The 27326-nt window shown below is 35.9% G+C and overlaps 1 protein-coding gene across 4 annotated transcripts in view; it reads left to right on the top strand.

Moving 5' to 3' along the window:
• Positions 1-27326, top strand: part of PHKB (phosphorylase kinase regulatory subunit beta) — a 250960-nt gene that overhangs the window by 94922 nt on the left and 128712 nt on the right. For all 4 annotated transcript variants that reach the window (XM_043983714.1, XM_043983715.1, XM_043983712.1 and 1 more), the window contains one exon: positions 8649-8712. In XM_043983714.1, the coding sequence (XP_043839649.1) occupies positions 8649-8712 (64 nt within the window). The remainder of the gene's footprint in view (positions 1-8648; positions 8713-27326) is intronic.

Genomic DNA, 27326 nt, shown 5'->3' with positions numbered 1-27326 from the left:
TTTGCCCAGCCAGTGTCACACAGCTAGTTAATAATCAAGTTGAGATTTGAACTCAGGTCTTCCTGACTCCAAGTAAGGTGCTCCTGTAAGAAATGATGAATATGATGAATATAAAGAATATAGATTTGTACAAACTGATTCAAAGTGAAGTAGGCAGAGTCAACAATATGGACAATGATGATCATAATTTAAATGAAAAGAAGAACAATAACAAAACAGTTGATACTGAATCTTGTGAAATACCTCACCCATACCTTTACAGAAACAAAAGTCTACAGGTGTGGAACATTGTATACAATGTGAGGTTTTAAAAATTGTTTTGTTCACCTTTGCTAGTTTTTTTTTCTTTTTTTCGTCTCAAAAATTTTATTTTTTATTAGGGATAGCTTTCTGAGAGGAGTCAATGTGAAAGGATTACAGGAGCAACTTTAAGCAATGTAAAGACAAAAGCCATCAAAATCTACTTTTTTAAAATGAGAGGGTTGGTCTAGGTATAAACATCCCTTTTATCTCTAACATTTTATTAATCTAGTTACATATATGTATTATTTAAATTGAATGAGACACCATAGGCTATGAATGATATAGGCTTATTTCTGAATTTCATTTACTCCTTTACATCACATAGTATTTACTGAATTAGTATTTCTACATATAACTGAAGAGAGTTAACACATGTCCTGAGGATTCTTAAGTTTATGCCAAAGTAGTTCCCTTCAATTACAGAGTATAGCTCAATAGATCTTATCTCCTATATACTCAAGAATGGATGTCAGAGTTTAAAATGAAAGTATCAATTCTAGGCCACCAAAGAGATTAATTGGAAGCCATTTCTCTTTATTTCTGGGAGAAAGAAACAAAGCATAAGAAATTAATCTACTATAAAACCCAGCTTCCCAAATACCTAATGGGACCTATACAAATTCAGCTTGGTTTCTTATTCTGTCTACATCAATAGAAATATATAATTACAATTTCTATCATAATATTTATACTAAGGATCTTCAGAAAAGTATTTATTTCCAGAAAAAAAATTATGTTTACCATATCTTCCTTTCTGAGGCAGTAAAATTAAACTAATACGATTATTAGTAAGGATCAAAACAAAAAAATTTCCTTTCTTAAAATATATTAGCTGTAAGGATTCTGTCCTTAGTCTTTGTGTCTCTTCTAATGCCTACAGCTGAGTACTCTATATGGAAAGTTCTTAATGAATTTTTGTCAAATTGAATCATATCTCCTAAATTGAGTTGTCATCTAAATTAAGCTGGCAACTAAATTATAAGGAAACAAGCAGCTCAAATCTGACTAAGATTAATTCACTTACAATCATAGAATCACAGGTTGTTTTAGCTAGAAAGGGCCTTTGAGATCATTTCATCTGTTCCCCACATTTGACATATGAGGAAACTGACTCCCTCCCTCCCTGGGCAATGATGTGGCTTTAACAGAAGTGTTATTCAATTGCATGGCTTTCTGATTTCAAGCTTCAAAAAATGTTGTTTCATTGGCATAATTATTACTGAAACCTGTTCTGATTATAACTCTTTCATTCCTCTGGCCAAAATAAGAAAATACCTAATGACCAGTGCTATAGTAGCTAGCTTCTTAAAACTTTGCTAGTCTGACCCTTAGAGGAGTAAAATAGCCAGTTCCAAACTCAAAGACTTTCTAATCTGGGTAGGACCTGCTAGAATTTTCACTTCATTGGCATAGTGTTTGAGAACTCAGGGTCACTTTTTTGTCAGGAAGAGACATCCGAGGACAGTATCAGTAGAAATTTGCCTAATCAATATTTAAATTTTTTTTCAAATGCTCCATTATAGCCACTTATTTTAACTTATTCTCAGTCTGACTTCTTTGGTATTTGAACTACCTCTTTTCTTTTAACCTTGTAGTACCTGTACTAAGCAAATAGAGAAAAACATTGGTGGTTATCATTACCATTAACTCTGCAAAGTAGGTGTCCTGGTGAGAAATACAGACTTCAACTTGTCCTATTGTAGCAGTTGCAAGTCAATCTAGTGAATAATTAAGGATTTTATTTTATCACAACAGATAGTTGTGATATTTTCCTAGCCACCTTATGCTTGCAATATTGATCTCCCTCTCAAGAGGCCATGTTTTTTCAGTTGAGCAGAATGTAAAGTTTGCCTTTAATGGGGTAGATGAAAAATTTGAAATGTTTGACATCAATCACCTGATTTTTCTTGGTACTTTGCTTCAACTTTTGGTTTGTATATTTCTAACTCCATTTTCCTTTTAATATTTTTTTAAAGTATGTCCTACCTGGGGTAGCTAGGTGGTACAGTAGATAGAGCACCAGCCCTGGATTCAGGAGGATCTGAGTTCAAATCTGGCATCAGACACTTGACATTTACTAGCTATGTGACCCTGGGCAAGTCACTTAACCCCAATTGCCTCACCCCCCCCAAAAAAGTATATCCTACCTTAGCTCCTTCACCTCTATTTATCCCTTACTGCCAACCCTGGACCAATTCCAAATGTCTTCTCTGCTGGACATACACAAAGCTAGAAAGAACCTGTTGGACATACACAAAGCTAGAACCTCCTTTTCAATGGTAAGGGTGTGTGAATCCATTGTAGCAGATGTGTTCTAAGACTTCTGTCACCTTCAGAGGATGGGTTGTGACAATAGTAAGGTTTGGGGCTGAGATTTTCCTCCTAGTTCTATATGCTATATGGTAAAGGTTCTATCAGCTAGTTTAGTACTGCAAGAAATATTATAGACCATTTATTCAAACCCTTTTGTTTCAGATAAGAAGCTGAGATCTAGAAAGGGTAAAGTACTTAAGGTCATACTTGAGGTCACACAGTTTGAAGGTGGTAGGGCCAGTATTAAATTATGATCCTTTCAAATTCAGTCTCACTTCTACTATACTATAGTAAGGCATACCCACACCCACATGCCCACATGATAATATTGTTAGGTAGGTAGTGAAAGTATTCTTCTTATTATTATTTTATAGATGAGGAAACTGAGACTAAAATAGGCCCAGCAACTTGTCCAAGGTCAAACAGTTAGGATCAGAGCTGGGATTTTAACCCAAGTCTGAGCTGCAGGCATTCTACTTTCTACTATTCTGTATTGCTACTGGAGATTTTTAAAAAACAAAAGAGTGAAAATCTAACCTTAGAATGAATTTGACCACTGTAAATCTAGGAATGTTGCATAACATAGCCATATTTTATTGGCCAATATGAAGCACTAGGAATTCATCCATTGAAGATCTTTGATGTTTTTTGTAACTTTGAGTAGAAATATGTGATGAAGCAAACCCAAGATAAGCCCAGATGAAAAGAACTTTACCTTCAAAGTATAAACATATTTATTACTTATTATTTTAATAACATTTATATTTATAACTTATGTATAACTCATACATTTATATATGTATAAACTTACATTTAAAGTATGAACTTTTACATTTAAAAGCATAATTCATTTTTTCATTTTTAAGTCATAGTATAAGGTACAAAGATGACTGCAGAGACATAATAAACACCATCAGGTTGAAGTTTTTGGTTTAATTTATTGGAAATGTGTCTCATATATAGTTTTCTAGTTTTTCCTAACTTTTCCTTAAAAGAGAGTAATCAGTCACTAATGTATCAAACAGGTATCTCCATTACATTTGATTCATTTAATGTTTCTTTTAGCATTCCATTAAAAAATTGAAATGATCGTTTCTGCCAAACTAATTTCTTCTTCTGACTTCCTTATTTTTATACTGTAATTTCCTAATCACCAGGGCAAGAAAATTTGGAGTTGTCTTTGATTTCTTTCTCTTCTTGAAACCTTCCTTGTTCCATTTAGATTCCAAGTCCTATTGCTTCCTCTAGAGTATTTCTCATCTCTGTTCCTTTGCTTACTTTCCCATTGCTACCTATGCAGTTCAGACGCTTGTTACTTCTAGCTTGGACTACTTGCAATAACATTGGGGGGGCGGGGGCAGGGGAAGCAGAGCAATGAGGGTTAAGTGACTTGCCCAGGGTCACACAGCTAGTAAGTGTCAAGTGTCTCGGGCTGGATTTGAACTCAGGTCCTCCTGAATCCAGGACTGGTGCTCTATCCACTGAACCCCCTAGCTTCCCTCTTGCAATAACCTTTTGATAAAGAAATCAAAAGCTTGAATTTTTAATTTAGCAAGTCTTACCTTTATAAAGCAGTAGAGTGACTTCAGGAATTTGGAACACCTTTGTTTTAACTGTTTATGAAAGTGTTATGTGGCGATTAAAGTTATATGTGGTTGCCCTATAATTGTCCCAAGTTTAGGGAATGTAGCTGGGGTTTATCATACATTTGTTACTTAGGAATTAGAGGCTACTGCACCAATTTGGGGGCATTAAGCATTTATTAAAGCATATTAAATATTAATAAAGAGAGCACACATGGCTCTGAAAAATAAGAAAGCTTAGCCAGGAGAGAGGAGAGAGAGAGAGAATTGGGCCACGTGGTTTCCCTTCCCATTCCCAGGCCAAGAGAGAGAATCACTGTGTAAGCTTGCTGTGGGCAGGAGGAGAGCCTGCCCTTACATATTCCTCAAAGCTAATTGGCTAGCATCATTCAAATCTATTGTTTTACTGGATTTGAGGGTGGTCCTGCTGATGTTGGAGTACAGAGCCCTTGAGGGGAAAAAGCCTTCAGGTAGGTGTGGTTTTAATCCCTATTCATAGTCCAAGGTCCAACCACTTTTCCTTTGAAATTCTCATTACTCTGGGCTGGCCCCAATAAAGGTCTAGCTAAGATCTCTGGGTCTCATAGAAACCCAAAACACCCTATTATTAATAATTTTCTCACACTTATCAGCAAGGCTATAACTAATTCAGGGGATTTAGCTGCAATTGCATCTTCTTTGATGTCTTTCTTTTGTTGGGACCAAATTTAATATGGGGAGAGTTAATTGGGTGGCTCGACATAATGTTGGGGTTCAGAAAATAATGAGGGACCTCTAGGTCCAAAGTTTCCTCCCTTCTGAACTGCCCTTTTTAGGTATTTCTCCCAGGCCAATAAGAAAGGAGCTTAACAGCCTCTTTTCCACAAACAAATAAGGTTTTATTAATGGGAATAAAATAAACAGCAAAGGTGAAATTAATAAAGTCAAGGACAAGGGAATAGGGAAAGAGGAAAATGGATAACCTCCCTGGCTCTAGCAAAGGCTGTCTCAAAACTCAAACTCGCTTTCAGCTCAGCTAATTCAAAGAGCTGGATTTTATTACCTCACCACCAGGGGTCCATAATTTCTATGGGAATCAGTTGTGCAGCCAGTCTCCAGTCCCCAGTCCACTCCAAAAGCTCCTCCAAGGCCAAAGAGAGCTACTTCCTGTTGGGGTCCCTTTTTCTACTTTTTTCTCCCTCCCCCAAAAGGGGAGGACTTTCAAGTTGTGTGGCTGAGACTGGTCCTCTGTTGGTGAGGCAGTGCACAGCCTCTGAGGACACTCCTTCTCAGGGGTGGCCAAGTTAAACTGGGTTTAACAGGGCAGGCCAGGTGTAGCTCAAAATCTAGTCATCTTAAGTGGGTACTTAGTAGTTTCTCATTCACACCCAATTCAAATACTACTAAATCTATCAAGTTGGACCCCTGGGTGGCTGCCAAATTCCATTACTTTACCACACTCTGAATGATATTGTTATCTGTTTTTCTCTATGAACTCTCAGTGGTGTTCATTGATAATCATCTTTTGATCTTGTGCAGTGTATAAAAATGTATATCTTGTTCTTTTGTATAGTTTGAATATTGTATAGTCTGAATTCTGGCCTCAGGATTCTTTTTTCCTGCAATAGTGCAGGAAAAGCTTATAAATTTGACATTATGGATTTTGTTCTTAACACTCCTAACAGGTACCTCCAGTTACAGTCTCTTTAACTATCCAATCCATTCTATACAGTATTGCCAGATGAATCTTCACATTGTACAACACATTTCCTGACCTATAAAGAAAATCCAAATTCTTTTCTCTGTCATTCAGGGTCTTCTGTGATGTATTGACAGCCTATTTTCCAGGCTATTTGCTAATATATCAGAGATGATCCACTTCTGTGTCTTTGCCTATAGTATTTCCTCTGCTTGATTCATATATCATTGTCTGTTTATTCTCTTTGCCTACAAAATGAAGCTTCCCTTTTGGAATGAGCATAAATGGCTAAATAACTAGCTATAGTGAGGAGATAAAAATAACTGATTATTAAATTAAAGTATTGGTGAGGTTCCTTTGGGTCTGGTTACTTAATATGGCATCCAGACAAAAGTTTAAATGCCTTCTTTTCTATTTAATTCAGGAAGTATTTACTAAATGTCTATAGCTCTAATATTGGGGATGACATTAGAGAAGACTGTTCCTACACACTCTCACAAAACATCTCTTGGTACCATTGTGAAAGCTAGAACCCTAGTCTGGGTTTATTTCATTGATTGGCCATTACCTTCTCATGAGACTTATTATAAAACAGATTATCTTCAAAACTATTCTTTTTCTGAACTTTCCTATGACTGTGTAGAGTACATCCTCATAGTCATATAAATTCTCCAACAAGCTCTGTGTCATCTTCAACTCCTCATTTAACCTCATATATTTTACCTGTTGTCAAATTTTATCATTTCTTCCTTTACAATATCTCTCATGTACATATTCTTCTCTCCACTAACACAACTATTACCTCAGTGTAGGCCCTTTTCAGTTTTTGCCTTGACCATTATAATAATCTTCTGGTTGGTCTCCCTTCCTCAAGTCTCTCCCCAATCCAATCCATTCTCTACTCAGCTGCTCAAATGATTTTCCTTAAGCCCCAGTTACCATGTAATTCCCTTACCCAGCAAACTCTAGTGGTTCTCTAATACCTCTAAGATCAACTGTAAAGTCCTCTGTTTTTCATTTAAAGCCCTTCACAATTTAGTCCAATCCTACTGTAGTCTCATCCTTTCCAGAGAATTTAACTTCTAGGTTGTAAATTTGGGTGATTGGAAAAATAGTTATGACTTTGACAGAAACTGGTTATTAATGAGGGTAGTGGGTTTATTGTGAAAGGTAATGAGTTCTTTCTGTAAATGTTAAGTTTTAGTTATTGCTGGCATATTGAGGTGATTGTCAAGTAGGCAGTTAGACCTATAGGACTAATACTCAGGAAAGAAGTAAAGGCTGAATATGAAGATTTGGGAACCATCTGCATAGAGATGATAATTGAGCAAATGGGAACTGATAAGTTCACTGAGATAGAATATAGAAGAAGAGAAGACTAAGATCAAGGTACTGGGGTATACTTCATGCATAAGAAGCAGTACTTGGAGAGTAACCCTGCTAAGATTGAGAAAGGTCAATATGACATCCAAAGAAATTCAGTAAAACACAACAGAGTAGCGTGACCTAAACCCAGAAAGAATAGAGTACCTAGAATGGAGGGGAGTAATCAGCAATATGTTATGGATGGCTTGAGGGGAGATGAGATTTGGAACAACAGCTGTAGGAGGATACAGTGCACAATGGATACTCAGTCATGGAAAACCAAATGGATTGATGTCTAATATTTGAGGTTATTGAGATTTATAGTGGATTCAGCAGGACAGTTATATGAAATCCTTCATTATGATTCAACATAATGTGATTAAGATCAGAAAAAATTAATAGTTAATTCAGGCATGTACTTTGAAAAGGAATGAATGATAATAGAACAAAAAGATAAGGGATTCAAAGATAGAGGATAGGGTAATGTTGAATTCATTAACTCCACAGTCAAAATTTTGAAGTATAAAAGTGAGACCAGTTAGATGATGATAACAACAACAATAATAATACACCTTCATTTTGTACCTACTGTGTGCCAGACACAGTGCTAAGTGATTTAAAAATATTATCTCATTTGATTCTCATTGATAGGTACTATTATCAGCAGGACAGTAGTGGAAAAATAGAGAAGTATGGAATGATTTGAAACTTGTGAAAATAGTACTTTGTGAACCCTAAAAGCATTATATAGATATAAATTCTATTCTTCCTTCTAGTTTTATTATATGTAGAATTACAAAGTATTATACATTAGAATATACACTTTAGGCAAAGAATCCCAAGCCAGTAAAAAGATGTTACATGACCTGCCAAGAAAGAAATGGAGAATGAGAAAACAGAAGCTAGTTTTTTTATTCACCATTCTGTTAATATGGCATTAAATACCTTATATCATTATATATCCATCTACACTGAACAGCAGGTACATGAGTATTAGATCTTTTTTTTCTCCAAGTTTCTATCAATGGAAATTGTTCCATTATACTACCCTGAAACTAATGATGCCTGACATGATAATTAGTAAGCACCTATCACCACCTTTACCTTCTTGTCAAGTTCACTCTTTTAAGTTAGATAATAGAACTCTGTACTGAAAATAATGTTATTACTATCAAGAGCATGACCCAAAATCTAGATGGTGAGCCAGAATTTTTCCCCCCAAATGATCACTTACTATACCAAAGGACGAGTAAAAATGATAAAAGGATGATCTCTGTCATTGCTCCTCTGGTTAAGATGAGTATTAACAAAGGAAAAGGACTTTTATAGATCCTTCAGATGTTGGCTTTTATTTCTGTGCCCAGATTGTTAGAGTACCAAATATCTCTTTTCTTTCTCTTTTTCAGCTCTGTTGGCTTAGCAAAAGCAGTCCTAGAAGCAATTAATGGATTCAACCTCTTTGGCAACCAGGTAAAAAAATACCCCAGACTTTAAAAAATAATGATGTTAATTTGAAGAACATTTTCAATGAATTCTGGTTAGTCTTTAACAAATTACTTTCAGTCTGGATAAAAGGATGTAAAAAATTAGGTTGGCAAATTCAATCGAAACTTCAATGTGTGGAGGGGTGGGTTTTTTTTTTTTTTTTGCTTCCTTTTTAAAAAATGGATCAATAAATTGTCAGTTTTCTCATTATAAGATTCTTGTCTAATAAAATCAGCAGTGTCCTGCATAAAGTGGTCTCATTTTCTTCACACCATAGGCACTTTCCTCCTGTGGTCCACCTTTGTTCTTTTAGGATTTTTAAGTCTTTTAGAACTTCTCTTCCTTTTATATGGTTCACTTTTTATGTAGAATCCTGTTGCGGGTTACTTAAATGAGGTCAGTCTTTCCCACTTTTCATATCTTTATTCCTACTTCTGAGCTTTTGCTACTTAACCCTATCCAAATCCTGCTCATCCTTTAAGACCCATGCTTTGACCTACTTTTTGCACTAGCTAACTTGCTCTTATGTTTGTGTTGGCATTTACTCACGTATCATATGGCCTGGGTGTGCTTTTTCACAGCTTCATTTATATATCTCAGTGGGGAACATGATAGCCTTTTTCAGTGTGATATTTAAAAAGTTTGAGACATAATTTCTGGGCAATTTAGTCATTTTATTAACAATGCCAGCATTTTAAATAAAAGATCAGTGATACTCTTGAATGCCAAAGACCCTCATGGCAGTGGGTTCATGGCTTATATGCCCATGGAAGAGGAGTGTTCCTGAGGATGGCAATCAACTCTAATTGGTTAACAGTTAACGAGAGGTGGGTTTTATAAAGAGAAGTGAGCTCACTCCAGTAAGGGGTTGAGATTGCCTTGGGCAACCTAGATGAAGAATCTATATCCCCCATCCAAGTGTGAGCTAGTCTGGTAAAGTAGCAATACCCAAAATGAGGAGAATATAAATACTATCTTCCATTAGCTCTGTCCTTGAGAGATTGGACAAGGATATCGGACAGGGAAAAAAGCTGGAGTGTCCTGAATTTAATAATTGGCCATTAATATGAGAAAAATAATCACTTCTCTCAACAGCTATATGAAGGACTTTCATGTTGAAAATGGGCTTAGACTTCCTTTGGTCAGACAGAAGAACACAGAGTAATGGGTGAAAACTGTAGAGGCAAATTTCGGCCCAACGTGAGGAAATGCCGTGTAACAATTAGACTTATTCCAAAGGGTAATGGGCTGCCTTGGGGAAAGTGCTTAAGTAAAAGCTGAATGATACTTTGTCAAGCATGTTGTTGGGGGAATTCCTATGCAGGTACAGGTTGGGCAAGATAACCTTTGAAGATCTATGATTCTTTGTGACCATGAGGTCCTCTAGGGTTAGGCTTTGAGAATAGTGGTTTATACCTTCTAGACAGTTTGTAAATACATAATCATAGAATATCATATTTGGATGAGACCTCAGAAGTCATCTGATCTAACACTTTCCCTTGTTTGTTACACAAATCCTCTTTGTGACATTCTGGAGCATTTGAATTGAATAACCATAGCTAACTTCTGGCAGAATAAAGCAGAATTGTTTATTCCTTTAACTGAATAGCTGTCACATATTTCAAATAGAACAGGTGATATCTTTTAGTTTAACAATGTCCTTTTCAGAGAAAACCCTGGTTTTTACAAATTCCTTTCCATCTTTGTTTCTGATGTGGAAAATTGTGTAAAATCTACCTTTGAAAATATATTTCTCCCCCATTCTCTGTTAATTAAAAATGCTCCAGCTTGACATTAGCTAATTAAGCAGTACATATGATGCTTGTAGTATTTAAGCATCTCAGTAATATAGTTATATGTCCTTGAAAAAGTTATAACCTAATTAAAAGTCAGTGGCTGAAAAAAGTAGTGACATAAGGAAGGAAGGTCCCATCTAAAGGAAAAACGAAGAGATCCTCTCCAGAGCTGTTTGCTTTAAAGTATCGAGATCAGATAAGTATTCTTAGTTATTTCAGAGAATATCAGTACAGTATTTTGTAAGTTTTGTTTCTATGCTCTTAGCTAAATCAATATGGAATTTTCAAAATGACAATCTCTGCCAGGCATATTAAATTGCTTCTTTAAGATATTCTCTTAATTTCAAAATTAGAAATCCCATGGTAAATGCAGTCAAGAAGAATGATTAAATAACTAATAAAGGAAATATTTTACTTTTCTTTTTTAGTGCAAGAGGAAAAGAATATCCCTTTAGAATGTTCTTTTTCTGAGTTCTTTTTGCATGTGACATCAGGGAAAAACCAGGGATTTTTAATTTATTACTTATTGAACTTTTGAAGAATGTATCTATTCCATAGAATATGGTAAAACAATGGCCCCAGATGTCTAGTTGGCTAGCATTTTTCCAGTGGGCCTAATCTAATCACTCAGAAGTTTGGTTATAATCAGAAGACAAAAGCTCTTAAGACATGGATCTAAGATGTACTAATTGTGTGATTTTGGGAAAGTCATTGATCCTTTCTGAGCCTTAGTTTTGTCATCCAGATAATGAGAATATTGGTACTTATACTACCTTCCATACAGAAAAGTATTTCATAACTGTGAAGTGCTATTTTTAATGGAGGAAGAAATTTTATTTGCTTTTGTAAAGATTTTTGTCATTACCTAGATTTTGGTTTGATTTTTAACAATTTAATCTTTGTTCCTTTTAAAATGAAAATCAGTCAAAATTTGTCATTGAACCCAAACAGTGAATCCCTCTTAAAGTATCATTTTTGCATCTGAAGAAATTAAGAAGCCATATTGAGTGAATTTTATTTTAAAATTTTAGTCTAATGATGAAATTGGGTATTTTAAGTATGCTGGTAGTTCAGATTACATATAGATATGGGGGAGGGAGGTAAATAATAGATGACTGATAGATGATGGAGACAGACGATAGAAGAAAGATATATTTTTTTAAAAATCAAATTTTCCCCATTTACATGTGAATTTTTTTAACATTCTTTTTTTTTTTTTTAAAGTCTTGGGGCAGCTAGGTGGTGCAGTGGATAGAGCACTGGCCCTGGAGTCAGGAGTACCTGCGTTCAAATCTGGCCTCAGACACTTAACACTTACTAGCTGTGTGACCCTGGGCAAGTCACTTAACCCCAATTGCCTCACTAAAAAACAAAAAAACAAAACAAAACAAAAAAAAGTCTTGAGTTCTAAATTCTATTTTTCTCTCCCTCCCTCCCCTACTCAGTCTCGGAGATAGTAAGCAATCTGATATAGGTTATACATGTGCCATCATGTAAAACACATTTCCATATTAGTAATTTTGTGGAAGAAAACTTGAACCAAAAAAAGAAAGTGAAAAAATAGTATGCTTTTTTTCTGTATTCAGACTCCATCAGTTCTTTCTCTGAAGATGAATAGCATTTTTTATCATGAGTCCTTTGGGATTGTCTTGGATCATTGTATTGCTGAGAATAGCCAAGTCATTCAGAGTTGCCCATCATATAATATTGCTCTTACTCTGTACACTGTTTTGGTTCTGCTCACTTCACTCAGCATCAGTTCAATTAAGTCAGAAAGATAGATTGTTAAGAGAAAGGACTAAACACAAATTCCCCCCCACACACACACACACATGAACACATGCACATAGAGCCAGTTTGCTTTGAACTGAGAAGATAATCTATTTCATAGTCACAGACTGTATCCATGACTATCCAACCACTACAAAAATATAATCTGTGGCCTGTAAGGAGAATTGGGACAGAGTATAAAGGTTTCAACCAATTTATTCCAACAACTTGGTAGCTCAAAGCACATACATTATTGTTAAAGGTTCAAGTAGTATTTCTTTATATGTGAAAGCACTTTTATTAAGGTACAAAGTAAGAATAAAAACTTAATTTGGGGAAACATCTGAACTATCATTTGGAAACATGTTATCTTACTCTAAGTGCCAGAATATATTCAGGAAATAGAAGATAAAAAGCTATATCTTTAAAGATAATCAGACACTTTACAGAAAATATACATATGGTATACATAGCTTCTCATATTCCTTTTCCTCAAATTATAGACATGAGCTGGTCAAAATTAAAACATGATGACTAGAGAAGTTGTTTATGGCATACAGAATATTCAGCACTGTACAGTCATCTCTGATATTTTCAGATATAAATGGTGATTGGTGGTTTAAACTAGGTAATGATAATTGTAGCATGTCAATTTTCCTAGTGAACCATAAAAATAATCCCCTCACAAGATAATATTTGCTGATAGGACCTAGATGTCTTTTAGCTCACTAGACATCCATATTGTAATTTGGGACCTAGAGTATGGAATAATTTTAAAAGGAGAATAATAAGTCTATAATTATGAAAAATCAAATATTTAATCATTTTAATAAGAATAAGTATAAACCTTGTTAACTAATTCTAGAGATTTGGTAAAATGATGGAATTTTTGCATTTTGGAATGTTTTTCTAAGGGTATATCTGAACAATACAAAATAAAATGGGGGGGGGCGCAGCTAGGTGGTTCAGTGGATAGAGCACTGGCCCTGGAATCAGGAGGTCCTGAGTTCAAATCCAGCTTCAGACACTTGACACTTACTAGCTGTGTAACCCTGGGTAAGTCATTTAACCCCAATTGCCTCACCAAAAATAAAATAAAATGGGGATTCAGGAACTATAGTTAATGTAATTAATATATAGCAACAAAGTAGTAAATTCAAACTAGAAATCCAAACTACCTTTTCATATTGGTCAAACGAATCAAGTATTTGTCCGCTTTTCTAATTCTCTTCTTGCTTTTATATACATAATGGGGCTTAGTAACTTTTCTTTTTGCACAAATTTAAGAAGTTAAGGTTGCTTTTAACTATGAACTAAGTATTGGCATAAAGATAAAATGACTGCTCCTACCACTTCCTTATCTACTTACTACTTTCCAAACAAGACCTAAGTATCCCTCCTCTGTGCATTTATTCATGGTATATTCTACCCTACCAGAATACCCTATGTCTTTATTTCATCTTCTCCTTTAATCACATCTCTATAAGAAGTTGCTCATGGTTGCACTATGTAGTATTCCTTGTCTGCTCTAACCGATCCACATCTCTTCTGCCTATGTATTCTTCCAGTCACATTATTTTCACTCTTCATTTGTTACTTTTCATATATCATATTAAATTTTATATTTTTGTCATTAAGAATTTTTGTGTTTTTTTTGTCTAACTTCCCATTCTGTCCTACATAATGCCAATACACATAGTCTTCTTGTATGCATGGCTTTGTAGAAAAAGCACCAGATTTGGAGTCAGATTTGGACTAAGACTCTGAACCAGACTCTGCCACTTAATTCTGTGACCTTGGACAAATTCCTTACTTCCCCTTCCTGTGCCTCAGTTATCTCATCTGTCAAATCAAATATTTGGACTAAATGACTTCTAAGGTCTCTATCATTCTAATTCTATGATCTTACGAACATTTGCTTAGCCTCTGTCAGCTCAAGTACTAAAACTTAAAATTTAGTGATAAGTTAGTTGTTAGTAGTCAGTTCCATTCCTGCCCCTTTCATTTATTCACTTGTCAGATTTAAGGGGATGAAAAATAGCATTCTTGCTAAGACAACATTTTATCGTATGAGCTAAAATGCAAGAGGGAACAAGGGTGAATGAAAATATCAGTCCAATGATTTTGATATTTAGATTTCAAAACTAGTACCTCTTGATCTTGAAAGCTCAATCACTGTGATTGATTCATTCAGGGTATTTTAGTTTCCAGGGTGAATGCACTAAAAAGTAACAGAATTAGGGTGAGATTCAGAAGCCAACATTCATGTGGTATGAAATACAGAACACCTCCCTCTCCTGATGTCTTTCTTTTTGCCCTTTTGAAATGCACTAGGCCACTGTATCTTCATTTCATTCAGTATATTTCTAGCATATGCACTTTTGCAGATAGAAGGGGGAAAAGTTTTAGCTATAATTCCTGACCAAATACATTGACAGTACTTCATCTGGATGATTATACCTTTTCATTCTTTTACCAAGCCATTTGCAGTTATTTAAAGGGCATAGAAATTTTGGTTATTTTTTTAGCATAATTCTGAGGTGAAACCCCAGAGTTGTTTTAATTTGTATTTTCCTTATTTTTGTTGATGTTTTGGAGTATTCGTTCAAGTGATTGTTAGTAGTTTGTATTTCTTATTTTGAGAAACATTTGTTGATATCATTTGACCACTCATGCATTGGGAAATGGATTTTGCTCTTAAAGATTTATGCTAATTCCCTCTAAATCTTGGATATCCAATATTTATCAGTGATAATTAGTGGAAAATTTTTTCCCATTGACTTTTCCCCTCTGTTCTGTTCATTTAATTCATGTTCAATAATTCTTCCATTTCATATAATCAAAATATTCTATCTTTTATGTGTAACGATTGGAATGACGCCACCTGCTGGAGACTTACTGTAGAAAAGCTCTGCCATGAGGTGAAGGTCTGAGGGCAAGACCATGCGTCTTTTCTTTGGTATCAGGAAGTGACATTTGCATGTGGGAGGAAGAAGGGGGAGCCTGGTGCTCTGACTCTCTCTCTTTGCTGAGGACTCTGGTGGAGAAGGGAGCTAGAAATGTGCTCTCCCTTTAATAGATAGAAGAATCTAGGCCTTTCTCTCTCTCTTCACCAAATTCTTATTCTCTTTAATAAATCCTTAAAAGTCTAACCCTTGCTAAAGCTTATAATTTGTTGGCGACCATCCATTAGATATTTTAGACAGACTAGCTAGAATTTTAGCCATTACGTATGATAATACAAAATTTTAAAATGAAAGCTGTTATCACTTTTAATATATAAAGACCTACTATAAGCATTGAATAAACCTTCAGTTCTTTGAGTTCTTTATTTATTTTAAGCAGTATTTTATAATTTAATCTATACCAGTTTTGATTGTAATCATTTAAGATAGTTTTCTTGACAAGTTTTAAGTCTTTCTTGTTAAAAATTTGGCAGTTTTAACCAACATATCATAAGTGCAATTTTCTCCTCATTTTTAATCAAATATTATTCTTATACAGATAGGCAAAAACACAATTGTAGTTTGTGGTCACATTTTTAAAAGTTATGTTGTATAAAATATTCCTTTTATCACAGACATATCAACTAAAATTGTATAAGCTCAAGTTCACTTTTTTGCATTCCTTTGACTTTTTTCTTTTAATTTTCTTTATTTTTAAAGTTTTGTTGGTTTTAAAAATTAGATTATAAATACTTATAGATTATTCCAACTCTGTGACAGCATCCTTTCTCTCTTTTTTAAAATTTAAAATTTTTTTTCACTCTATAGACTCTTTATGAAGTGATAAATACTTTTAATTTGTCATCTTGTAGTTAGAGAACTCTCACTTAATCTTAGAGTTGTATAAGTACTTCATAGACTTTCTGACCTAGCCTTTATCTGACAAGATTCCCCTCTGCAGTATATCCAAGTAGTTATTCAACCTTTGTTTGAAGACCACTCCCTGGAGGACTCCATTTCCTCTGGAGGTGGCATATTTCATGTATTGGTTATTTAAATTGTTGAAAGTTTTTCCTTATTTTGAACCTAAATTTGCTTCTCAGTTTCTACCCTTTGCTTCTAATTCTGGCCTCATGGTTTGTATGGAAGGTTTAATCTTTTTTCCATATGATAAATTTCAGGTATTTAAAGGACGATTTCTTCCCTCCTAAGTCTTCTCTTTTACTAGATAAACATTATAATTTCCTTCAATCCTTATATATCTTGAGGCAGGATCACATAGCTAGGGAGTCAGATTCAGAATCAGGAAGAAGGACAGGTTCAAATTCTACTTCTGGCACTTAATTCCTCATTTATTCCTTCAGCTTTTGGAGGGCAGCTAGAGTGCCATGCCTGGAGTCAGGAAGACTCTTCTGGAGTTGAAATCTTTCTTCAAATGTTTACCAGCTGTGTGACCTTGGACAGATTAGGTCTTAAGCCTATTTGCCTCAGTTTCTTTATCTGTAAAATGAGCTGGAAATGGCAAAACAGTCCAGTATCTTTGCTGAGAAAACCCCTAATGGGGTCACAAAGAGTCAGACACAGCTGAAAAACAACTATACAACAAAAACAGAAAAATCACTTACCCTTTCAGTTTCCTCATCTATAAAATAGAAATAAACAACAAATATATTACATTCCCCACAGGTTTGTTATAAAGCTAAAAATGAGATAATATATGAAAAATACTTTGCAAAATATAAGATGCTATTAGAATTTTTTTATATGACCTTAAGTGCCTTCACCATACTAGTTGTTTCCCTCTGGATGTTTTCCAATTTATTATTATTATTTTAAAAATGTGCTACCCAGGGCCAACATAATACTCCAAATGTGGTCTTAGCAGGGTAGCTTGGTGGTGCAGTGGATAGAGCACTGGCCCTGAAGTTGGGAGGTCCTGAGTTCAAATTTGACTTCAGACATTTACTAACTGTGTTACTCTGGACAAGTCACTTAACCCCAATTGTCTTAAACAAATCCGGGGCCATCTCCAGTCATCCTAATATATATCTTGACATTGGACCTAAGTGGTTATGGAGGAGACAGTGAGGCTGATGACTTTGCACAGCCCTTCCTCACTTAAATCCAATTCAATGCAAGTCATGACATCACCCTGATGTCACAGTCTTCTTCAAGAATGAAGGACAAATGGGGGCAGCTAGGTGGTGAAGTGGATAAAGCACCAGCCCTGGATTCAGGAGGACCTGAGTTCAAATTTGACACTTACTAGCTGTGTGACCCTGGGCAAGTCACTTAACCCTCACTGCCCTGCCAAAAAAAAAGAATGAAAGACAAACAACAACAGCAGGGTAGAATATAATAAAGATTATCTAGCTCTTTGTGGACCATCTTTCCTTTAAAAATTATCAATTTTTAATAATCAAAAATCCACCTTTTTAACCTCTCAATCTCCCTTTCCCTCATCCCCAATTGAGAACAAAAGAAAAGCAAAGGCACTGGTACAAACTTGTATAGTAAAGGAAAACAAATTTCTGTGTTGGTCGTATCATATCATTTACTCATTTTGAGTTAGAGTTCACAAAGCCCCAAGATACTGCTCATTCAAAATTCTTCCTAGACATAACACCCCATCTTTATTTGTGAAATCAAGATTTTAAACAAACACAAGAATTTACACTTATCTTTATCAAATCTATCTAATGAGATTCAGTCCATTATTTTAATTGACTCAGATCTTTTTGGTTCCCAGCTCTGTCAACTTGCAGGTTAATTATTCATTAATGAGTTAGGCATTCTGAATAAAGACTTACTTCCAAGTTTACATAGAGCCATTAATGACATTTCTTGGGGTCTGGTCATTAAATTATACCTGAATCCTCTATTATATAATAATCATTTAATAATTTTTTGTTAACTGACTCCTAAATATGTTATTATCAAGCTTATTTCACTCCATCTTATCCAAAAGGACAATATGAACAACTTTGTTAAAATTTAGAAAAACTATCTGTAGCATTTTTTTTTCTTTCAACAAATTTTTATTTTATTTTCCATTTACATGTAAGGGTAGTTTTCAACATTCATTTTCATAAGATTTAGAGTTCCAAATTTTTCTCCCTCCCTCCCTCTCCTCCCCCCTCCACAATACAGCAACCAGGTTATATATGTACAATCCACAAGTGTTCTTTTTATCAGTTCTTTCTATAGGTGTGCATAGTAAGCTTCCTCACTGTTCCTTGGGATTGTCTTGGATCATTGCACTGCTGAGAGTAGTTAAGTCATTCATAATTACTCATTGAACTGCTGTCACTACACACAATATTCTCTCAGCTCTGCTCACTTCACTATACATCAATGTTCATTAGTCTTTCAAGGTTTTTCGGGGATCATCCTGTTTGTCATTTCCTGTAGCACAAACCTATTCCACTACAATCATATAACACAGCTTTTTCCATCATTCCTCAATTGATGGACATTCCCTTGATTCTCAATTCTTCGCCTCCACCAAGAGTTACTATAAATATTTTTTGTACAATTCTCCCCCCTTTTCTCTTTTTCATGATTACTATTGTTAACTGTTTCCCTTCCATCCTATTCCCTTCCCCATGATATTTATTCTATTATCCATTCATCCTATCACTCTTGAAAAGGGATTTGCTTCTGTCTGTCCCCTCCCTCACTCTCCCCTTCCTTCTTTTGCCCCTCTCTCTTTTTCCCTTTCCCCTCCTATTTTCCTGCAGGGTTATAGAGATTACTCTACCCAATTGAGTGTGTACATTATTCTCTCCTTGAGCCAATTCTAATGAGATTGAAGTCTCAGATTAAATAGATTACTCCACCCAGTTGGGTGTGTCTGATAGTCCCTCCTTGAGGCAGCTCTGATGAGTTTAAGGTCTTTGAGCCTTTTCTGATGAGTGTAAAATTAATTTACTGCCCTGTTCCTCTCCTATCTCTTTCCCTACTCCATAAGCCTTTTCCTGTTACTTTCATGTAGGATTTCACTTCTGCCCTTCCCCCTCCCCCAGTGCATTCCCCTTACCCCTCAATTTAACCCTAAGGATGTCATCATGGGGCAGCTAGGTGACACAGTGGACAAAGCATCACCCCTGGACCCAGGGAGATCCCAGCTAAAACCTGGCCTCAGACACAAGATAGTCACCCAGGGGTACGACCCCAGGTATGTCCCCCAGCTGCAATTTTTTTTTTATGGTTCTCTAGGGTCTTGTATTTGAAAGTCAAATTTGACATTCAGTTCAGGTCTTTTCATCACAAATATCTGAAAGTCTTCTTTTTCATTAAAGTCCCATTTTTTCCGCTGAAAGATAATGCTGAGTTTTGCTGGGTAGGTGATTCTTGATTGTAATCCCATTTCCTTTGCCCTTTGGAATATCATATTCCATGCCCTCCTGTCCTTTAATGTAGAAGCTGCTAGATATTGTGCTATCCTGACTGGGGCTGCACAGTACTTGAATTCTTTCTTTTTGGCAGCTTGCAATATTTTCTTCTTGACCTGAGAGCTCTGGAATTTGGCTATAGTATTCCTAGGAGTTTTCTTTTTGGGATCTCTTTCTGGAGGTGATCGGTGGATTATTTCAATTTCTATTTTAGCTTCTTCTTCTAGAATTTCAGGGCAATTTTCCCTGAGAATATCTTGGAAGATGGTGTCTAAGCTCTTTCCTTGATTATTGTTTTCAGGTAGACCAATAATTTTCAAATTATCTCTTCTGGACCTATTTTCCAGGTTCAGCAGTTTTTCCCAGAAGATATTTCACCTTGCCCTCTATTTTTTTTTTATTCATTTGGATTTGCTTATTGTGTCTTGGTTTCTCATAAAGTCACTGGCTTCCATTTGTTTAATCCTAATTCTTAGGCAATTATTTTCATCAGAGAGCTTTTGTACCTCCTTTTCCATTTGACTTTTCAAGCTGTTGAGGTTTTTTTCATGTCTTTCCTGCATCACCCTCATTTCTCTTTCCATTTTTTCCTCTACCTCTCTAATTTTATCTTCATAGTCCTTTTTGAGCACCTCTATGGCCTGAGACCAATTCGTATTTTTCTTGGAAGCTTTAGATATAGGGGCCCTGATGTTGACATCTTCCTCTGAGTGTCTTCCTTGTTACTGAAGAAACTTTCTATGGTCCTCACCTTTCTCTGTTGGCTCATCTTGCCTTTCTTTTACTAGACTTTTAGCTCCTTAAAGTGGGGCACTGTTTCCAGGCTGCAGTATCCCAAGCTTCAGAAGTCCCAGGTGGTATGATTTAAGGAGAATCAGGTTCTTCCCTCACCAGGCCTGTTTCCTGGTCCTAGATGACCCCAGACCAACTTGCCAATCAACCAGCTTTGTGTGTTGTGGTTGTGTGTGTAGCATTTGATGTATTCTAGCAATGCTCTCAAAAAAAGAAAATAAGGTTATTCTGGTATAATCCTTTCTTGGTGAAGCCTTGCAGACTCTTTGTCATCCCCACTTCCTTTTCTGGATTTTCACTATCCTGCTAAGCATCAAAGTCAAGATAACAGGCCTGTAGTTAGCAATTCTCTTCTCATTTAAAAAAAAATCAAGTTAATATTTACCCATCTTTTGTCCTGAACATCTATCTGCTCAGTAACCTTTCAGAGGTCACTGACAATGGTTCAATATTTATATTTGCCAGTTCTCACAGTACCTTAGTTCATATTGGTGACTTGAATTCATTAAAGACAGCAAGATGATCTCTTGCTAAGTCCCAATTGATATTAAGTCTCTCTACATAAATAGCCATTCCTATTCTACCTTTTGCACAAAGAGTCAAAGAAAACAAGCAAAATCCCCTGTCATCCCTTGTCCTCATAACAACTTCTCCCTCCCCAGAACTAGTTGGATATACAGATAGATGAATGCTATCAAACATTTATAGAAAAATTAGTTCCAATATTTCATAATTTATTTGCAATCCCAGGGAAAGAAATGATCCTATCAAATTCCTTCTCTTAGGCAAATATGATACTAGCAATTAACTTGGGAGAGCTATAGCAGAGAAAGAAAATTTTAGGCAATGTGTTTAATGAATATAGATGTTAAATAATTGAATAAAATATTAGCAAAGATGCTACGACCAAATTGAAAAAACACAACATACTGTAACCAGATTGGATTTATACCAGGAATTCAGGTTTGGTTCAATATTAGGAAAACAATAAAGATAATAGAGCACCTTAATTACAAAAACAATAAAAACCTTAAAATTGCGGTAATAGTTGCAGAAAAAGCTTTTGACAAAATCTAATACACATTACATTAAAATCATTAATGAGAATAGGTATAAGTAGATCATTTCTCTGTTGGTAAATAGTATTAATTAAAATCAAGAGCCAGCATTATTTGTAATGCAGAAATCTTTCCAAAAATATATTAGGCAAAATAAGAATCTCCATGGTCATCCCTATCATTTGATATACTTCTAGAAATGTTAACTATAGCAATAAAACAAGAAAAAGCAATTGAGAGAGTAAGCATTGGCAAAGAGGAACCAAAATTATAGCTTTTGGCAAATGATATGATACTTTACTTAAGGAACCCTAGAAATCCAACTAATATTAAATGAAACAATTTATAACTTGTGTAAAGTAGCAGGTTGTGAAATAAACCTACAAAACTATCAGTTTTCTCATGTTTCAATAATACCAATAGAAAGAAATAGAAAAAGAAATTTCATCCAAAATAACTGCTGTGTATTTGAAATATATTCAGAAACATATTGAAACTATATGAATAAAGCTATAAAACACTTTCAGAAATAAAGGAAGACTTAAATAAATGGAGAAATTAATTGCTCATAGTTTGACATTACCAACATAATAAAGATAAGAATTCTACTTAAATTAATATATAGATTCAGAGTCATACTATGAAAAATTCCCAACAAATTATTTTTTAGGAATTAAAAAAAAATAAAATAAATTTGGAGAAGCAAAGGGTCAGGAATATTAAGGGAAATAATGGGAAAAAATGGTGAAGGAAGGAGACTTTGCAGCATCTGATATCACACTGTACTATAAAGCAGTAATCATCAAAATTATTCTTTACTGGTTAAATAGATAAGATAACTGATTTTAGATACACAGTCAACAAGTATTTATTACACACTATGTGCCAGTTACTGTGCCAAGCACTGGAGATAGAAAGGTAAAAATCGATCCCCATTCTTTTTTTTTTTTTTTTTTGCAGGGCAGTAGAGGTTAAGTGACTTGCCTAGGGTCACACAGCTAGTAAGTGTCAAGTATCTGAGGCCAGATTTGAACTCAGGTACTCCTGAATCTGGGGCTGGTGCTTTATGCACTGAACTACCTAGCTGCCCTGATCCCCATTCTTAAGGAGCTCCCAGCTTTAATGAAGGAGACAACATTCAAATAACTATGTACAAAAAAGATGTATACTATATAAATTGGAGATAACAGAGGCAAGGCACTAATTGTGAAAGGTAATGTTTTAATTGGGATATGAAGAACGTCAAGGAGAGCAAGAAACAGAGATGAAGTTGGAGAAAATTTCAGGCATAGGGGACAACCAGTGAAAATGAAATTGGAAGATGGAGTGTCTTATTCAAGCAGAGACCAGTGTCACTGTATCATGGAGTGTGTAGAGGAAAGAAAGGTGAGATGAGATTGGAATGGTAATATAGGGCCAGGTTATGAAGGATTTTGAATGTCAGAGGATTTTATATTTGATCCTTATACTTACAGGGAACCACTAGAGTTCATTGCATGGTGAGGGGGTGGGATAAGACCTATGCTTAATTAAGATCAACTTAATAGCTGACTGGAGGATTAACTAGAATGGAGAGAGAATTGAGGAAGGGAAATCAATCACAAGATCTATTGAGGTAATGAGGGCTTAGACCAGGGTGGTAGTGATGTCAAAGGAGAGAATGGGGGTGTATACAGAAGATTTTACAAAAATAGAATTGGCAACACTTGGCAACTGTTTGGATATGGACTTTGAGAAAGAATGAGACCCAGAAGCAATCAATATAACATAATATTTGATAATTCCAATGCCACCAACTCCTGGTTAGGACTCACTATTCAATTAAAAATGTCAAGAAAAATAGCAAAGTAGAAATTAGACTTAGACCAACATCACATACCATATGCTACAATATCCTACAAACGGATAAATGACTTAAAAATGAAAGGTCATATCATAAATAAATTAGAGGAGAAAGGAAGTAGATACTTCTCACAACAATGACCAAAGCAGAAACAGGAAGGATCACAAGATAAAAAAGACAACTATGAATACAAAAATTAAAAATCAATGCAGTTATAAATTAGAAGGGAAGCAGTTACCCAGGGAAAAATCTTTGTAGAAAATTCCTCTGATAAACATCTGATATTTAAAGTATGTAGAAAAATAATATATATTAGAAAAACATGGGGGCAGCTAGGTGGCACAGTGGATAAAGCACCAGCCCTAGATTCAGGAGGACCTGAGTTCAAATTTGACCTCAGACACTTAACACTTACTAGTTGTGTGACCCTGGGCAAGTCACTTAACCTTCACTGCCAACCAATAAATGAATGAATGAATGAATAAAAGAAAAACAGACATTTTCTAGTAAATAAGTGTATTTTCTATTTTCTAGCAAAGGATATGAAGAGGTGGATCTTGTAAATGTTATCAACAGCCATATGGTTAAAGTGTTCTAAATTACTACTAATAAGAGAAATGCATATTAAAATATCTCTTTGGTTCCACTTCATATCCATCAGATGAGTGAAGATGACAAATAGGAAAATTACAATTCTTGGAGGGGCCTTGAAAGGATTGGCATATAATGGACCAACATTCTGGAAATCAATTTGAAACAAATTCCCCCAAAGTCACTAAACTCTGCATCCCCTTTTACTTAGGGGTATCACTATCATAAATCCCCAAAAGAAAAAAGATCCATGTATTCAAAAAAAAAGTTTATACCAACACTTTTTGTTATAGCAAAGAATTAGAAACAATGTGAGTGTCCACCAAATGGGTTATGGCTAAACAGATTATGGGATATAATTGACATGGAATATTAATTTGCTGTAAGAAATGATGAAAGCGTTAGATACAGAAGAACCTGGAAAGACTTTTATGAACTGATGCCTAATGAAATGAAAGAACCAGGAGAAAAATTTAAATGATGACTTATAATGCTATAAATAAAAATAACTTTTAAAGACTTAAGAATGCTGCATCATGATTTCCTAAACAGTGGATGGGCCATGCTTCCCACCTCTTTTCAGAAAGGTGGTGGACAATAGGTACAGAATGAAATACATTTTCAGACACAGCTAACATATGGATTTATTTTGTTTCACTATATATTTTAAAGGGAATAGTTACTCCTTCAGAAGTAGGGGTTAGGAGGAGAGTGAGTTTAGGGGAAAAGATAATAAGTTCTGTTTTAGAAATGTTGAGTTTGAAAGACTTGTGAGACATCTAGGTAGAGAAGTCAAGCAGACAGTTTGAGTTGCAGGATTAGCACTCAGGAGATAAGTGAAACCTGAATATGTAGATTTGTGAGTCATTTGTACATAGCATTTGGCACCTTGGAAGCTAATAAGTTTACTTAGAGAACTTAGGGTCCAATGCCGAGCTCTTGGTTGTATACCTATGAATAAGAAGCAGGACAGGAATAAATAACCTTCAAAAGAACCCATAAGAAGGATAAATATAGGTAATAAACCAGGACAGAGTAGAGTCACACAAACCCAAAGAGAATAAAGTACCTAGAAGGGAGAGGATAGTCTAACAGTGTCAAAAACTGCAGACTTGTCAAAATGGATGAAGACTGAGAAAAGGCCATTGGATTTAACAATGTGATTTTTGATGATGAGTGAAGGAGCTGGTCATTTTAGCCTGAAGAGAAACCCTGGGTGGGGGTGGGGAGGACATGGTAACTTTCTTTGAGTATATGAAGGGCTGTCAGATGAAGGAGGGATTAGACTTTTTCTTTTTGGTCCTAGAGAGTGGAAGTAGGGTCAGTACGTAGAAGTTGTAAAGAGGCATATTTAGTTTCAGTGTTAGGAAAAGCTTCCTTACAACTATTGCTATCCAAAAATAAAATCACCTGCCTCAAGAGGTGGTGGATTCCTATTCCTTGAGTGTCTTCAGTTTGATGGTGGACAGTAACTTGTGTGATATGTGATAGTAGGCTTCCACCAGTCGTGGACAACCATGGATCAGCGCCTTGAAGAGCCACAGGCCACAGTGTGGCTGTGCAGTCCGATATGGGAGCTGCAGCTCCTGCCACAACGAGGACATCGGAAAACTGTGCTCTCTGTTGCCTGTCAGTTCCTACGTCTCATTCGTTTTTCTTCCTCCCAAGCTTGAAGGCCCATCTCAGCTGTATGCAAGCTGCTCCTGAGTACTGAACTCCATGGGTCACGGTCCTTGGCCATCTCCTCCCAGCTGCTGATGTCTATTCCCAGAGCCCTCAAGTCTTGCTTGCATACATCTCTGTAGTGAAGCTGGGGGCATCCAGCAGGTCTTTGGCCTGAGGCTAACTCGCCATAGAGTAGGTCTTTAGGAATGGGCCTGTCTTGCATGTGGTGCACATGACCGAGTCAGCGCAGCTGTCTTTGTTTCAGTAGCGTGTAGATGCTCGGAAGTTGCGTGCATTGGAGCACTTCTGTGTTGGTGATCCTATCTGACCAAGATATGCCAAGGATGTGCCGAAGGCAGCGCATGTGGAAGCTGTTAAGCTTCTTCTCTTGTCTAGTATACCTAGTTCATGTTTCACTGCCATACAGTAAGGTACTCAGGATGTATGCTCTATAGACAGCAAATTTGGTTCATCTTGTCAGTTTACTGTTTCCCAGACACACTTGGAAAGCTTAGCCATGGTTGAAGTAGCTTTCCCAATCCTCTAATTGATCTCAGAATCAAGTGACAAATTGTCGCTGACAACAGAGCCAAGATATGAGAATTGGCTTATGACATCTAACTGGTAGCTACTGATGTGTTTCAATGGAGGTGACATAGCACTCTGACACATGACTTTCATCTTCTTAAGATTTATGATTAGGCCAAAGTCCGTGCAAGCTTGGGAGAAGCGATCCATCAAGGTCTGCAATTCACTCTCTGAGTGACAGGCAAGTGAGGCATCATCGGCGAAAAGCAGGTCTCTAAGGGTGCTACCTCTCACTCTGGTTTTAGATCTCAAACGTGAAACGCTGAACAGGCCTCTGTCCAACTGGGAATGCAGATAGATGCCATCAATTAACGAACCAAAAGCATGACACAACAGCATGGAGAAGAAAATTCCAAATAGCGTGGGAGCAAACACGCATCCTTGCTTAACTCCGTTGTTTATGCTGAATGTTTCAGAAGTATTGCCTTTGAACTGTACAACACCCTGCATGTTGCAATGAAAGAAGCGAATGAGACTATGGAGTTTAGGAGGGCAACCAATTCTCAAGAGAATTTTGAAAAGACCTTCTCTGTTAACCATATCAAATGCTTTGGTCAGGTCTATGAAGGCAATGGAGAGGGGTTTTCTATGTGATAGTAGAGGTTCCTTTTTGTGTTGTTGTTGTTGTTGTTGTTGTTTGTTGTTAGGATTGGATTCAATGGCTATTGGGGTCTTTCTTATTCAAGTTCTGTTATTCTGTGAATAGAGGGCTTTTCTGTGGAGAAGAGAATTCTAGAATTGGAGGGGGGAATGTAGTGATACTGATAAAAGAAAAAATAAATGAAAAAACATCAAGAAAACATCTTGGAAAACTCATTTATGTACTACATGATCAACACTTTCTCTGTTCCACGTGATCTCTTAAACCTCTCCACAATAGGAATTATACACTATGTATAAAACAATTTCAGCAGTATCCATAGTCTGGGACACCAAGAACCCTACAGAGATTCAAACCAAGTGAACTAAAAGCAATGAAGGCTAATCTCTAACATAGTCCTTCAACACCCTCATCCCCATTGTACACCTCCTCTGGCAGGGCTACACAAACCAGCCATGGATTTGCAACAGAATTCAACTGTACCTCCTCTGCCCTTTTTGCAAGACTGCAGGAAACCAGAAGGCTGAAGAATGCTCTGTCTAGTAATGCAATGTTT

The sequence above is a fragment of the Dromiciops gliroides genome, chromosome 2 (genome assembly GCF_019393635.1).
Source record: "Dromiciops gliroides isolate mDroGli1 chromosome 2, mDroGli1.pri, whole genome shotgun sequence".
NCBI lineage: Eukaryota > Metazoa > Chordata > Mammalia > Microbiotheria > Microbiotheriidae > Dromiciops > Dromiciops gliroides.
This window is presented reverse-complemented; position numbering and strand designations above follow the sequence as displayed.